The sequence below is a fragment of the Falco biarmicus genome, chromosome 13 (genome assembly GCF_023638135.1).
Source record: "Falco biarmicus isolate bFalBia1 chromosome 13, bFalBia1.pri, whole genome shotgun sequence".
Lineage (NCBI taxonomy): Eukaryota > Metazoa > Chordata > Aves > Falconiformes > Falconidae > Falco > Falco biarmicus.
Genome location: NC_079300.1, coordinates 26,813,995 through 26,830,271, shown reverse-complemented (window position 1 = coordinate 26,830,271; position 16,277 = coordinate 26,813,995). Strand labels below are relative to the sequence as shown.

Sequence of the window (16,277 nt, the reverse complement as noted above, 5' to 3'; positions counted from 1 at the left end):
AGGGAAGATGTTTTAGCTGACTGGCCATGCAGAGTGGTCAGCATGCTGCACTACTAAAACGAACTCTGAGGACAGCTTTGTAATGCAGTAGTATTTCACACTTTTAATTTTTTTTCCCTTGGTGAGCTGTTGACGTGAGGGCTTTGATCGAACGACAGATGTAAGAGGATCTGTGAAACAAAGGCTGTAGTTGTTTTCAGTAAAACTACTGAAGGCCTGCTGGGAAAATTATTAATGTAGACTTTCCTGCTTAGGAAACAAAATCCTCCCTCTTCTTTTTTTATTTTTTTTCCCTTTAACCTTCCCTCAAACCCTAAATTGCAAAATATTAATTCTTTGCTTCATTAGTATGGAACATTAATACATGTTCAGGCACAGCACTAAAAATTGTGATAGGCATAGTGTGACCTTCAGAACGCGGGCAAATAATCTAGTGCAAGGGGACTGCCACCACTGTGGCAAGCCTGTGGGACAGTGTGACTTGCCCTTCACCCTTCACAAAGTTGAACTTCCGCTACAGACATCCCACTTGTGAATAGAAGAGGCTATATTTTTTTTACAAGTAGTATTTTCTTACAAACCATATTTTGTACTGTAGAGGGTGGGTGGTGTCTGATCACAGGTTTTCTAATCTGATTCAAGTGAATGGATTGAAAATCTTAACACAATCATACAGCAGATGAAATAGCTAGAGTATGTGATTTCCAGGTGTGTGTTATGAAATTAAACTCTCTTAACATAATAATAAAAATAAAAATAAACTCTTCTAATTCCTTTGAATTTACTGGTTCACCCATAGTCATGACAGTGGATAATGGTCAGTTTAGCAAAAAATACGGAGTGATACTTGAATAGTATTTCTTTGAGATGTACTGTTGAGATTGAGTTTTGTATGGAGACAAAATGTAAAGCTAGAAATAGACATCAAAACTTTGTATCTCTGTCACTGACTTTGGTTACAAGTGGGTTGCTTCACAATATATGTATTCTTATAATACCCCTAGCATGTCAAATACTGTCCTTAATGAGAAGGTAGTCCTTTAGAAACATTATCTTAAGGCCATTTGTCTTATTTTCCTGTAAAATGAGCTACAAAATTACACATCTAGGCAAAGTCATTTGAATTTCTTTAAAAACACTAGCTGCAAAGGTTTTTCTTACCTTATTAAGGAAGTGTAGTATGCAGCAGAAATTAGAGAGCAAGTCAAAGCACTTTAATAGACTCTCCCTAGTTTTTCCCCTCTTTAGAGGAAGCAGTATTGCTGTAAATCATCGCTTTGGTGTTTATTCTCTCCAAACAGTGACCATGTCATAGGAAACATGGACTGACAGCATGGAGAACAGAAGTTACTTGCCATTCTGTTAGTAAGTCGTCTTCAGAAACGTGTTGCCATGGGGCTATGTTCCAGAATCCCAGTCTTGTTCTTTGCAGTTAGTCTCCCTTCAGCTCAGTGTTGCACAGCTGTAGGCTTTTTTGGCTGGATATCAGTAGGCTCTACTTTCTGTAAACACCATTGCTGGCTTTGTGACAGACTTGAACAGAGGTGCCCTTTTACTGCTCCTTCCCTTCAGGAAGTCCAGTCAATTAGTCCAAGGCAAAACCATAGATTGCATTTTAGTTTTTTCATCCTTAAAACATTGCCAAATACTGACCCTCTGACCTAAGTAATTTCAGCTGAAATGAATGTTCTCAAGTCTAGGAATAGTTTGCAAAGACAATATGCTAGGACTTTGGAAGTTATGAGTTTAGATGTAAGCTGCAGAAGTATCCTTGTATACAGTTTTATCACAGTCTTTCTGTCATCTGGGTAGCTTGATTTTTCTGATCCTTAACCTGTGACAGGCTGGTCTGTCTAATGTTCAAGATCATCTAATGCAGGTCTGTTTTGACACATACCTTGCTGTCTTTGAATATTGCTTGCTATGGTGTTGTAGTACCAGAAACCTTGTGTGTCACGATACACAGCATTTTCTCTCAATTCCACTGAAGTGTAGCATTGGAACAGTCATCTGATGTGACACACTGGAGTGTTGCTGTGTTTAGACAGGTTTCAGAATCATAGGCGATACCATCCTCAGGTAAATATAGTACTGACCCCTTCTAAGCACATATATATACATATATATTAAAAAACCCTATGTTTCTTAGTTTTCTAATGCTGTAGCAATGAAAGTCAGAGGAGGGAGGGGCAGAATCCCACTTGTGTCTGATCCTGGCAGACAGCGTTTGATGGTCTGTCACCTCTGTGGAGATGTGTTTTTCAAGCCCCACAGCAGCAAGTGGGGATGCCATTTTCTGCAAATTCTGAATACAAAACCTGACTTCTATAGTTCAGTTCTTAGGGGCAAACCCAGCTGTCTTAAGGACTAAGACGACCTGAGTTGTTGCCTTGAGTATGTCTATAGCATGTATGTATTTGCAGAGGGGCTAAAAACACATGCATATTCAGTGGCAGAGTAGATTTCACAGTATTGTTTAGGTAACTTTTTTTTCCCCCAAAATGTTTTTGGAAGAGTGGAACAGAGCCTGTGAACTGATAGCTTCCCAGTGTTAAAGAGCTGTCTCCAGAATCTCAACTGAACTTAGTAATGGACAGAAGTAACTTTTTTTTTCTTAATCGTTAGTCTAAAATCTCTCAATGTTACTGAATGTGTGAGGTAGTAGCTGTGAATTTTGATGAAAATAATAGATACATTCGTAAAAAATATTTTTCTAGTCTCAAAATAGCAAGTTGAGTAACCTTTTTCTCTTGGTAACTTTTTTTAGTGAGGAAAAAACGAGTGTGTTGTGCTGCAGAATAAAAATGACATTTTTCTTCTTTCTTGTAGCATTCTAATACAAGTTCAGAAAGAACGAGGCATATTCCTTATTGTCTGGGTCTTAAGCTCATCTGGTCTGTTGGATTGCAGCTCACTCCTGGGCCACTATCTCTGTGTGTTAGGTTCAGCTGACTTGGCTCTGTAGCTCTTGTCTCCTAGTCTTCTACTATGTGAAGCCCATCCAAGGCACAATACTGAGAGGCTTCCCTAAACTTCCTGTTAGATTCTTCTGGGTGATATTTTTCAGACATCTAAAATGAAAAAAAAAAAAAAAAAAACCCAAACCCCAAAAAAACCCAAAAAACCACAAACCACCACCCTGTATTTCCCAGACTTAAATTTTCTGTCTGGCTTGTTGCCTTCCTGTGTTTTATGTGAAGCATGGGAAAACAGAATGTGGTTGACCTTCATCGGCAAAGGCTTATCCATTCCAGATAAGTAAATTTGCCAGCATTGCACCTACCAAATGGAGTTGAGTGTCTCCAGCAATCGATTCTATTATGTTTTTTCTTCAGAGCCAGTATCACCAGAGACTTCCAAAATACACAGTTTTAAAAATTTTGTTCTCAAAGAAGTTATCCTTAGCCACATGTCCCCTTCAATGAAGTAAATGTGTATCTGGGCTATGTTTGGCTTCATAGCTGAGATTGCCTGTTGGTAGTGATGGTGTACTTCGTTAGCCAATAACTTTAGCTTTTTATATAGACACAAGAGGAAGGTGTTCCATTTACTTTTCTGAGGGCCTCAAGTAATCACTTGCAGTCACTCAGGTAGTCATCAGGTTGGAAGAGCTCTTGCATCTTAAACTTTGGGGCGTTTCCTGCCTCTCCTGCCTGCTTGATAGGTCAAGGGCCCTGCCATCTTGAAAATTCTTGTAGAAACTTGTTCCTGTAACAGTAAAAGGGTTTCATGTAAACCTGGAGTATGGGAAACTGGAAACATTTTGGATTTTCTAGTCTGGATTGAATTCCACCTGTACTCTTTCACTATAGTCCCTCTGTAAACTAATATACTGTGGAAAACTTTGAGCTGGAGGAAAAAAACGGGTTTTTTTTGTCTAATGTTTTAAGATGGTGGAGAAAGGATGTTGGTTCTTCTCCAAGATACATGCAAAGTCCAACGATAGCGTGTTTCCTCTCTCCAGAGTGCAATATCTCTAGGTAGGAAGAATTTCTAAGTTCTAAATAGAGGTTTGATATGCCATAAATTTCAGTTACTCCTGTTTCCTCATCTTTCTTATTGAATGCAAAAACTGTGTGATGTGGAGAAAGGAGAATGCAATCTCCTATCCTTAAACTAAGTAACTTAAAAATGCCTCTTTCCACCCCCAGAATCTTAGTGCCTAGTCATGCTTTCTGTTTGTTTTTTCCTGTCTAAGCAAGTAGGCATACTATGCAATCTTCAATAAATACCATCTTGTATTTTTGGATTTTAAGACTGAGAAGGAAAATTAAGTATTCCTTTCTCTAGTACTTGAATACTTTTTTTACAGATAACCACACAATTTCAGGTTAACACTGGTTAATAGTACCAGTGAAGAAGCAGCATCACCATGGTTCCTGTGAGAATTCTGTTGCTACACAGCTAAACACATTTGAAGAAATAGAAAATCCAAAAGTCCTGAAGCTAGTACTACTGTTTATTTCTGTGGTGGTGTATCCTTGTCAGGATGAATCAACAGTGAAAGCAGCATGTATGTCTAGCCTGCGTTACTGGTGTATGTTGTGGATACTTTTTATAAAAAAATTATCATCATTTTGTGGCAAGTGTTGCTTTTCATTAAGTACTTGGGGATTTTATGTTTTAATTTAAATATAACATAATGTGAATTAGGAACTGAAAGACTGTCCTGTATCCTGAACTTCTGGTAGACTTGTCCTTGAGCTTGATCATAGTTGCTTCTAACTCTTAATATGCTGACCTTGACTCTCCAGAAAATGGATTCACATGATGATGTTAACACTGCTGTGTTTTTCCTGTTTAATCCTTAATCCTACTTTACATTTTCAGTCGTCCCTAAAACATTGCAAGAATGCTGTACGTCATACTCGATTAAATATATACATCTCATATTCTTTTTATTACAGAAGTAGCAAATATATTTGGTTTTGATAAAATGTGTATAATTAAGTTTACTGCATTCCCATTTTCCTTTAGCAAGAGCCTTTTCATGATACAGCAGTTTATTCTTTGTGCATACTTTGGCTTCTTTGCTTTTATGCTTCCCTGTGTCTCAAACTATTGTCTTTTCCTCCTCTGCCTTTCCTATCCATGTCATAGTTTCTTGTATGCTTTGCTTTCTTCTGTGTTTTTTCTTAGCCTTTCCCTTCCTAAGGAACATAGGGATATAGCAGGATTTCCTAAATCTACCTGTCATATGTTTCATTCCATGAACTTCCATTCCTCTCCCAGGTTCCTATCACCACTTATTTCTGGTGCATTTTTGCCTCAAAGGGAGCAAGATTTCAACCCTTTTGTTTCCAGGTTCCTAAAGATGGGATGTGTGTTCACTGGCATGTTTTCTTTGCAGTGAGACCAAACTTTGAGGAAGGTGGGACAGCAACAACGGGGAGGAAGCATGAGTTTATACGCTCTGAGAGCGAGAACTGGCGCATCTTCAGGGAGGAACAGAATGGGGAAGATGATGATGGAGGCTGGCGACTGGCTGGGTCACGGAGGGATGGTGAGAGGTGGCGTCCTCACAGTCCAGGTGAGAGGAGATCTGGAGAAAAATGCAGCCATGGTTGTAGGAAAGGGGCAGTGGGTGAATCCAGGCATGGGGGAAGCAGAGGAAAAGGAGGTGACATAAAGTTTGGGACAAAAATGAGTAAGATTCACGCGGGTTTAGTTATTAAATACTGTTTTGTCATACATGGGGCTCTTGGTCACAAAATGGTTAGCATAAAATTGCATGCTTTTTGTTTTCTTTTTGATGTCTTCAATGCCCTAATGTATTTAAGGGAACAGTGTTTTTCAGGTGTGTGCTTGTCTGTGTTGTGCTCCAGGTGTGTATGTGTCAGGTAAAACCAGGGTTTTTTTCATAGTACCGTTTCTCTGTGGCTGTGATGCTGAGGACCAGAGAAGTTACCCACATGAGGTGGTGTATGTAAGGCTGTGGAGCAATGCTGACGACAATTCAGGTTGCTGGCCTCTTTCTAGTTTTCCAAATGTGTTTGCAATGCCAAGAGGGATCCATGGAAAATCTCAAAATATGTTGCTGAATGGATCTTGTAGCTAGTTACAGGATGTCTTGTCTCAGTAAATTTCAAGCATCTGTTTGGTGTGACTCTCCCCTGGCCTGGTCTGACAAAGTTGGTCTGGTTTACTTGCTTTCCAGCATTCCATTGCTAGAGTTGCAGGAGAAATACAAAGCAGAGCTTGGTATTTGAGTAAACATCCCCTCTGCTCAAGCCCTACCCACCCCCCCGTCCCCCCCCCGTCCCCTTTCTACTTGGAGAAGATCTTGCTAGCCAGTCATACCTGTTGTGGATCCTAGTTTTAGCTAATTTTATTGGCTGCAGAAAGCCTCTGGGGAACCAAGGGAGGATTGTGGCACTTGCACAGTTACATCTTTGTAGGGAAGCAAAGGAAGCATGGACATTTTTGGGGCCGAGGTAGACAACATCTTTACTTCAGTTAGTGTCATGCTTGCTCTTGCAATGGGTCTGTCACCCTTTCCAACATGTCAAAGGACTTTTTCAGTACTGTAATGGTTGTGAGCAACCATTACCTCTGTTCCTAACCCTCTCCGCAGCTACATATTACTCTGCCCTCAAACAACTGTTAGCTTGTACTAAAATTTAGCAGCGAGCCCAAGGCTAGATTTATTATCAGATATTTTCTATTTAGAGCAGAGCTAAAGGGCAAATTTTAAAGAATGCAGTTTTCCCCAGTGTTTGGTTGTGATTGTTCATTAGACACTGCTGCTTTGTTATGTAGTTCAGATGACATCAGGCCAGCTACGATTGTATCTCATGATGATCAGATGCAGTATGATACTTAGGAGTAGAGTGTTTTGCAAGTACAAGCCTGCATGCTTTAGCTTAAAAGGAAGCATAGACCTCAAAGTTCAGAAGTTCATTCATGTCTTGAACTGCTTTAGATGTTCTGAGAAAGGTTTTGAAAATTCATCTTATTTCCATCATAGTAAATATTACTACTTATTGAATTTCTTCTGTCATAGACAACTTAACTTCATTTACAAGTTTTAGCAGGTATAATAAAAAGCCTGTTCTCTGCAGATTCACAGAATTCTTAGAATTAGCTAATTTTGAGATAGACCAAGTTGCAGCTGTATGGTACTAGTCTCTCAGCTTTGGTCAGAGCTGTATTTTGAATTCTTCTGTTAGTAGTAGCCGCAGGACCATCAAAATGGTTTTAGTCACATTCTTGCTGTAAACAATGAATTTAACTCAAATTGGCATGGCTTAAACTGTTTCTTTGTACTTATTTTGGTATTAGTTAATAGTACTAAACATGTGTCCTACTAAAAATAGAGAAATGTCTGTAGAGTACTGTCGTCATTTGTTTAGCCGGACCTTCCTTTGACTTGGCTCTGCATATTCCCTACTAGATTGTATGCTGCTTGGTTGTGGGTTAGGTTTTTTTGGGTGAGAACAGTTTAGAAGAACGTAGCAGTTGTCAGGCTTGAGTTTATCTTGTGTTGTTAAGCAAAGCATACTTTGATTCCCACAGACCATTGTTTTTCCAGCTTTTGAATTCCTCTTGCTCCTTCAGCTGTGTTTACTGCAGGATGGCTGACCTAAATCTGCTCATTTTGTGGTTTTTTAATAGGCACAAAGGATCAAGAGGACGGTCTGCTGCTGTTGAAGCAGTCTTGTGCCCCTAAGTGTAGTTTCCCAGATTCTGTGGTCTGATTTATTGTAGCTAAAGTTAACTTTCTTGACATAGTTGAAGGGATCTGTCATGTGTCCATGCTGTGTTTTAAACTGTTCTCACATGGCTATGCCTCATATGAGACAAGGGATCTTCTGAATATTGGTTGTAAAGAAGCAGATCAATCCTTCTCCTTAAAATGGACAAGCCTAATGTTTTTTTCCTTCAACTGTTTAATTCAGAAGGATGTAAAGTTGTTTGGTTTTGCAGCATGAAAACTGGATTGCATCACCAGGCTTTTCCAGTCAGAGTTTATGGGGTTTTCTAGTTTTTCTGCTACTGTCTGTGCATTAGGACTAGAAGCCTGATGGGAAGACCTCTTTTCATGGTTTATACAATGAAAAAGTTGTTTTGCTGGTGGTTCTGGGTAGATGTGGTACTGTTGCTCTTGTAGATGTGAAAATAGGATCTTTAGACCAGGTTAACTATCTGTAAGAAGAATGTGACCATAGCTTTAAATTCACTGGCTGCTTCAAAGTCTTCTTGATGACTTCTTTTTAGCCATCTATTTTAACGATGTAATGACTGCTTACCTAAAAGACCCCCTTCTTTCTGTTCCGGTTCTTGCATTCATGCAGTGATTGCCCTTTACATTTGCATAGCAAGTCCATTTTATCAGATAGATACACAAACCTTTTTGGTCTCAAAACTAATGAATGAGGTGTAGAGTGTTTTGGCTTTGTTTTTTGTCATCATTAAGGAATAGGAATAATCTCTTATTACCTAAAATTTCTTTGATACGATTTTGTCTTTGTTTAAGCAGCTGTACTAAGATTTTTTTTTTTCCTAAAAAGCATTTTAGAGAGAGGCCTTAGTTTGTAATCTCATATAAAGTTATTTCTTTTTGGGTTGCTGCTTTTTTTGAAAGGCTTTTTGAATTAATCTTGGTTCACTCTATTTTCAGCATCAACTGCTATGAATCAAGTAGACTTCTTGTTTTTTGGGCATTGTGCTGTGTACTTCTTGAATCTTAAGTACATTTGAGAATCTTGCTCTAAAATGGAGCAAAATAAAAATTAGGTTCATATCCAATATATGCCCCCAAAGTAATATGCGTACTATTCCTTTGTCTTTTATTGAGTAGATAGCACCAGTTTAGCATACATGGGAAGTTCTTCTGAATTAGAGAATATATCTTATGAGATAAATAGCTATTAATAGTTGAGACTAAGGTGTACTTGGATTTCCTGAAACAGCCAGTAGTCCTTTTTCACCTATAATATCACCATAAATACTAAGGGATAAATTTAAAAATAATTTCTTTTAACTGGGAATCTTGATCATATATCTGGTGTCTAATGATACTGCAGGACTGAATTTGAAACTATTTCTGTCCTAACTGTTGGTTAAAAAACTTTAGGTAAGAATGTAAGATTTATCTTTACTTGTGGTTTGCTTTAAAGATTGGCAGCCCTGTACTTCAGACCTGAGTTGCTCACTAGGTTCTCTAACTAGGCTTTTCAAAACTTTCGTTGTTACTAAGAAACAAGGGCAAGTGTCTGCTCCACCTATCTTCTTGCCTGTCCACCTAGCTCTGAAAATGTGTGGGCCATGAAGGGAGGTTGTGTGAGTAAATCTTTGCAAACAGACCATACGTAAACAAAATCTCTTTAAAGTTGTTAATTTGAGCTTTGAAGATGCCTAGAATTAACAAGGTGCTTAAATTCATCTTCAAAAACTGTTTCTGGGTCCCACTGTGAAGAAAGCCTGTGCTCCTGGCGTAGGGATGTGAACCATGTAAAAATAACAGAGGCTTTTCTCAGTGCATGGCCTCAGGATGGCCCATTTACAGCTGTATAGAAAGTTCTTAATACCAAGTTTTCCTCTGCTATACAAAAGAGAGCTGAAGAAGAGATGCTCGGCTATTTGCATGTCCCAGGATGGCAAATAAGCAGAGAGATTAATTTGTTTGTACAGTATGGCATTGCCAGGTTCAGGCCATAGCTCTGTTTTTCCACGTATTGGGAAATCTGAGGCAGACATTTCTTGCTGTACTGAGGAGATGTCTGCCCGTGGGTTTTGATCAGAAATGCAGTCTGGTTGTCAGCAGCCTCTCACACTTAAACCTTGGAAAAGTCTCTCTGATTCCAAAGGAAGTTATGATTTTAATGTGTAGATATTTCTGATGAGGAAGGTGGAAGTAAACATAACGCTTGCTTCTGATGCCATGTCAGTGGGATTTCAGCGTCAGGCCTTCTCCTTCAGGTAGACAGTATTGCCCTGCTTTAGTTGCTGGTTGCTCCCAGAAATGCTTTTGTTCTTATAAAATTGAGCACCGTTTTAATGAGATGTTCATATGTATGACTCACTTGAAAAGGCCCTTAGAAACTTGCACCTCCGGAGTCTGCATGAAATCGGAGGCCAGGGTGCTGTGGGCAGAGGTGCTTGGGGCATGGTGCGGGGATCCTTTCTGAAGAGGATGCCCGAAATGGTTATTGCTTCATAGAATACCAGGTTGGAGGGTACCTCAAGGATCATCTAGTCCAACCTTGGCGAAAGCATGGTGCAGCAAGATGGCCCAGCACCCTGTCCAGCTGAATCTTAAGTGTCTAAAAGTGTACTTGAGCTCTCTGGAGTACTCGCCCCATTAGTGCATCTTTAGCGAGCCTTTGTCTTTGCTTACATATTTTTTGAGAAGTTATTGATGAACAAGATGTTGACATAACAGGCCTAAGATGTTAAGAACTACTTTAAAGCAGACAGAAAAGATGGGATAAGTGCAAGCTTACTGTACCTTATGTCTTTCCTTAATGACATTAAAAAGGTTGCCTTGGAACACTGATTTGACAGTTTTGCGTACCAAAAATTTCACTTATTTGTTTCCGTGGCATAACTAGAAGCACAGTTTAAGCTACACAGTGGAATTATTTGCAAATGCACACATATGGTATAGTGAAGGCCTTGTTAAAGTGAAACCTTTTGTGTTTCCGTCTTAAAATACAATCTTAAAGTTCATAGTGTTTCTAGAAGGAGGTTGTTTTACATTTCCTGTATTTGTGAGACAAAGGTGGATTTTTGCATGGTTAATATTAATACTTAAGGTATTAGGTTTGATGTGGAAGTGTTCCTCATTCACATGAAGCAAATTGAATAGAGGACAGTGTTTTCTTCACTGTGATTTTTTTGGTAGCCATTTGATAAACTGTGAGACTGCACTGATTGCACAAATTAAGACAAAATTTTTTTTTTTTCCTTCAGAAAAGAATGCAGTCACCACTAAAAGCACTAAAGACTAAGGTGCTTTCATTTTTGCATTGCGCCTTTCTGGTAAAGATGGCTTCTGTCGGATGTAAAGCTATTCACAATCCTTTCACTTGCAGTTTTTCCTTAACAGCAGGTTTTTTACAGTTTAAATAACATTATTGTAGTCAGGATTTTAAGTTTGGCTGAATGAAGATGTCTTCTGAATGGATTAGAAAGAAAAGTGAAATTAAATTTTTAATTTAATTTGGGAAGTTTTTCCTCTTTTCTTACTGTCCTTCCATGTTTTGGTATTCCATGGCTAAAAATTTACTTTTTTTGTAATGACTTTTTCGAGAGACTTAACAGTACTTTCAAAGGTATTTGAACAGTCATCAATCCACTTCTTGCATAAATGCACAAAAGTGTCTCTGAGGACAAGAGGATAAAAGCATGGGTGGTTTGTTCAGGATGCGACTTCTGCAGATAGCCTAAAAGAAAATATAAACTCTTACAAAGATGCCAAAGAAAAAATCAAAGCTGATGATGGACGGCTGATAAATTCAATCAGCATCCTGGTGTTGCTTCTCTGATTTTGGTGCTCCAGCATGTTGTAAATTATGCAGCCCAGCTTTCTTAGCCTTACATGTTGGGTTTTTTTAATGCTTATCATGAAATTTATAATGTGAAGATATACAGTGGACAATATTTGTAAGTCTCCTGGTTGATGGTAAGACACTCCTTTTCTTTACCTTGTCCTTTTGAGATGTCTGTTCATCAGTGGTTTGTATCCTGTAGGGGCTTTCTGAATTTCTGTCACTGTTTGTGATCTCTTCACCCACCCCTTCACCCTGCCAAGTAAGCTACTACCCCCGGGACTGTCTTGTAAAGTTACTTTCCCCCTGCCTTAGACGGCCCTCGTTCTGCAGGCTGGCGAGAACACATGGAGCGACGACGGAGGTTTGAATTTGATTTCCGGGAACGAGATGATGAACGGGGTTATCGACGAGTACGGTGTGGGAGTGGCAGCATGGATGACGACAGGGACAGTCTCCCTGAGTGGTGCTTAGAAGATGCAGAAGAAGAAATGGGAACATTTGACTCCTCGGGGGCGTTTCTCTCTTTAAAGGTGAAAAGCTGTCTTGGGCCCTTTGTTCACTTTGAGTAAATGTCCTGTTACATTGGGTGGATTATGGATAATTATGTTGACATTGTAGAAGGTGCAGAAGGAGCCGATCCCTGAGGAACAGGAGATGGACTTCCGACCTGTGGAAGAAGGGGAAGAAAGATCAGACTCTGAAGGGAGCCACAATGAAGAAGCCAAAGATCATGAAAAGACCACCAAGAAAGAGGGGGAGAAAACAGATAGAGTAGTGGCAGGTAAGGGGGACTTCTCATGCATCTGTTCTATGCTGCAGTATGTAATTTCTGTTAATTCAGTTACATAGAACCATGCAATGTTACAGAAGCAGTGGAAGAAGCAGTCCAAACATCTTCACCGGCTGCCAGGTCAGATACCCCGCCAAAATCCCAGCCTCCAGACCCACTGCAGACAAGCCTTTTTGAAAGGAAGGAAGAGTCTGTGCCAGAAAGAACAGAAAAAACAGAAGATAAAGAGAATAGAACAGAGAATACACCACCAGCCAAAATGTCCAGCAGAGGGGAAGGTAATAAACTTGATAAATATAATTAGTAAGTTTCCATTACTCATTGCGATTAGTCTTGGTCTCTGTTAAGAGGCAAGGACTGGATTATGGTGATGAAAAGCTGGAATTCACCAACTGGTCTGTAAATAGAGAATTTGTTGGATATGCAGTTACAGTGCACTGGTACTTCACACTGCAACACAGTCTAGAAAAGTGTGAGCTAATTTTGGATGTACCTCACTGGTACAGCTCTACATGTGCTAGAGCAGGTCAGTCTGGACAAATGTATGTGGCCAGGGAATGGGATATGCTAAAGTGTGCTGAATTCCACACTGTTTGGACTAAAATGTTTGTTGCTTGAAGTTGTTGGGTGCCTGTGCTGTACACAGTACCAATGTGTGATACATACAGGAAGATCTGAAAATACTTCTGCTTTGGTGCCAGCTTTGAGCTGTTGAATGTTTTCTACAGTAAGTTCTTAAGTCATTTTCATGTACGTTAAAGAGAATGAACTAATTTTAACATTTTTCTTTAGATTTGGCTTCTGTTGCTCAACCCTTGTCGCAGATTTCTGCAGACACAGCTTCTCCTGCTCATCTTTCTCCTCCTGTTTCCAATTCAAATCCTGCTCTGCGTCCGGTTCAGACACCTGTCACAGCTGCTCCAGGCATGGGCAACATTCCTACTGATCCAGATGATGAAGAGGGCCTCAAACATCTGGAGCAGGTAACATTTCTCAAATTCCTTTGTTGTTGACAATGATGAGACTGGAGTAATGTAGAATGCAAAAAATACTTAAAGCTCATAAAAACAGAAGTGCAGCTGAAACATTACACTTCACAATGTATACTAAAAGCTACTTTTCTTTCCTCCATTATTTTTTTAAGAATTAAAGCCTATGTAGTATTTTTCTGAATAAGGGTACTGTACCCATTGTTAAAAGATCCTAGTGCTTGTGACCACTGTCAAGTAGCCTTACCATTTGCCTTGAGAAACCATAAACCGGTATGCCCTATATGTTTTTTAAAAAGTTAACAAATACATAAATTATGTACAGACTGCGTTCAAGAGGGTTTAGTGACTGCTGGAATATTGAGCGTTTTTCCTGCTGGTGTTCCCATACCTGTTTTGGTTTTCACCGTGATACTGTGAGACCTTGGCAAGTTGTTTGAAAGCTTTATTTAAGCAGGTGAATGCTTATTCAGGATTCTGATAAGGTGGTAGACTGAGCACTGGGTAGTACAAGGTTGTTGTATTTGGTGCACTCATTTTCAAATCTGTAAGCACACATCTAACTCTTGTATTCCTTGCTCATTTTGATGTCTCCTGCAGCAAGCAGAGAAAATGGTGGCGTACTTGCAGGACAGTGCCCTTGATGATGAAAGACTAGCGGCAAAAATTCAAGAGCACAGAGCAAAGGGTTCCTCTATGCCATTGTTCCATGAAGCCATGCAGAAGTGGTACTACAAAGATCCACAAGGAGAAATTCAGGGTAGGTCTGTGCCCTTTACACTTCCTCTTTGCTTCACAGACTGTTAGTTCACAGAGTTACCACCAACAGATAACTGATCCTTGTTGTTACAAAAACCGTACAGGGAGTTTGCCACTCTAGAATTAGATTTTGAAAATAGATCTACTCATCACTGCTCCATCAGCTCAGCATGCCTGATGTCCAGAATTATACTTTATTGTGGTTAAGGTTAGCCATCATTTCGTGTTTCTGTAAATTGAGGTTAGACTAAAATGTTTTTCATGCTAGTATTTATCAGATTTCCAGCTAATTGTAGAAACAAAACAAGAATATGACCATTCATTCCATAGCTTGTTGAAGAATCTGTGAGAAACACTGAAGTCTGTTTTCTAGTCTCAGCCTGAAGACATTGAGTATACAGGGAAGGTTAACTTGTTTAGAATCTAGAGCAAAGAGGAAACTATTTTTCACAAGCCAGTGCTTGTGTGTGATCTCAATTTAAATTGCGCTTGCAGCCAGTGCATTATTAGTTCATATACTATCAACTGTTCCATGTTTGCAGTTTTTGCTGAGAAATCTCAATTGGTTTTCATGCAGTGAAAGTTGGAATAGGCCTTTTGTATAGATACTTGCATCTTTGCTTTCAGAAGGTACTTTTCTTTTGGAGGTCTTGGGGCTCTGTTTTAGCAGCTGCTTAGCTGCCTCCCAAAAATGTAATGAGGCAGTGAGTTCCGTACTGGCTGTACTTTGCTAAGTAGTAGCTGCTAACGCTGTTTAGTGTAACTTCCTCAGCTATGAACTCTAAACAGGATTTGTGGGACCTGTCCCAGTCTCTTGTCTGCAGGTATTTCACATCTTTAGGGTTTTCTTCTCACCCCTTTGAAGGATGTTAACTATAAAGCATTGTTGTTTGCTCAGTGTGTTTGAAACTGTATGTTAGTTGCTGCTGGGTGTTTATTGCTCAGTGACAATCCTAACAGGTTCTTATTGGAGTACTTCCTTGACCTCCAGAAGTAGACACTCCCACGTAATACTTTCTTGGGATACCTCTCTGGAAGGAATTAGCATCTCGAGATACTTCTTAAAGAGAAGGCAATAAGTACACAACATTCTTGCTTTCCAGAAGATATTTTTGCAAAACTTTTTATTTATGTGGTTCTTTGTTAAATAATCTGGTTTGTTTATACTAGCTTTGTGTCCATTTGAATATGTAAAATTAGTGTAGGAGTGCTTCTTTGAAGGGAGCGACTGAAATCTTTCTCAGGAAAAAGAGGAAGAGAGGGAAGAGTGTGTAGCTTCTTGAGAAAAAAGAGAAACTGGTTTCCTTGTTATCTTAAATAATCTAATGGTCTGCTCAGAGGTGGATCTGCTCATCTGCTGAGTTCTGGAAGGAAAACTATAAAACATCAATTTCTCTGATTTGAAGGCAAGAGTTTAAACAGGCTAATAAGATTGTTTAATAATCTGTGTGGTAGATGTTAGGAAAGGAGCACTTGTGCTTTTAGCACTGTCAGCTAGTGGATGCTGCTGAGGTCCAAACTGGAAATCGCAGGTGTCGTCAATCGGATGCTGAGCCTGAAGTAGCAAGCTTTTCTGGAAGGCAGGGCATGTATTAGCTCAACCAAGCTCCACACCACTGTGGCTTCACTTCCATCTTGAAGCTGACTCATCTCCCTCCAGTGCATGGTAAAAGCAGTCATGTACTTTTCATTAAAGACTGTCTGGGGGAATGTGGTAGCCAATGTAACAATCTAGGTATGTGCACTGGCACTCCAGCCTTGAGTGTACCGTCTGTCCAGCCAAATGGATGAGGCGGACAGGAATGCCTGATACTAAAGTACTGTGTTACTTTAGCAAGCACCCATGCTCTTTGTTTCCAGTATGCTCAACTTTGCCTTACTTCCCCTTCCCCCTGTGTGTATTGGTTGATGTTATTTCAGGTCCTTTCAGTAATCAGGAGATGGCAGAGTGGTTCCAGGCCGGATACTTCACTATGTCACTGTTGGTTAAGAGAGCCTGTGATGAGACTTTCCAGCCGCTTGGAGACATCATGAAAATGTGGGGCAGGGTTCCCTTCACTCCAGGTCCAGCACCTCTTCCACATCTGGTAATTATGTGACAATTACAGTATTCAAATAGTCCTGTAACAAATAGAAATGGAATTACTTACTTGTCAACTGCTCTGTCTTGGACTTGCAGGTATTCCAAGCACCAAAGCTGAACTCTCTTAAAATACCTTTTTAAGAGGAGAAAAGATACTCAGT

General features: G+C 39.7%; 1 protein-coding gene across 13 annotated transcripts in view; it reads left to right on the top strand.

Moving 5' to 3' along the window:
• Window positions 1-16,277, top strand: part of GIGYF2 (GRB10 interacting GYF protein 2) — a 79,126-nt gene that overhangs the window by 44,563 nt on the left and 18,286 nt on the right. For 9 of the 13 annotated variants that reach the window (XM_056357979.1, XM_056357982.1, XM_056357981.1 and 6 more), the window contains 7 exons: window positions 5,351-5,530; window positions 11,808-12,025; window positions 12,114-12,276; window positions 12,363-12,563; window positions 13,078-13,268; window positions 13,875-14,034; window positions 15,954-16,120. In XM_056357979.1, the coding sequence (XP_056213954.1) occupies window positions 5,351-5,530; window positions 11,808-12,025; window positions 12,114-12,276; window positions 12,363-12,563; window positions 13,078-13,268; window positions 13,875-14,034; window positions 15,954-16,120 (1,280 nt within the window). The remainder of the gene's footprint in view (window positions 1-5,350; window positions 5,531-11,807; window positions 12,026-12,113; window positions 12,277-12,362; window positions 12,564-13,077; window positions 13,269-13,874; window positions 14,035-15,953; window positions 16,121-16,277) is intronic. The other 4 variants (XM_056357978.1, XM_056357975.1, XM_056357977.1 and 1 more) reach the window with 2 other exon arrangements.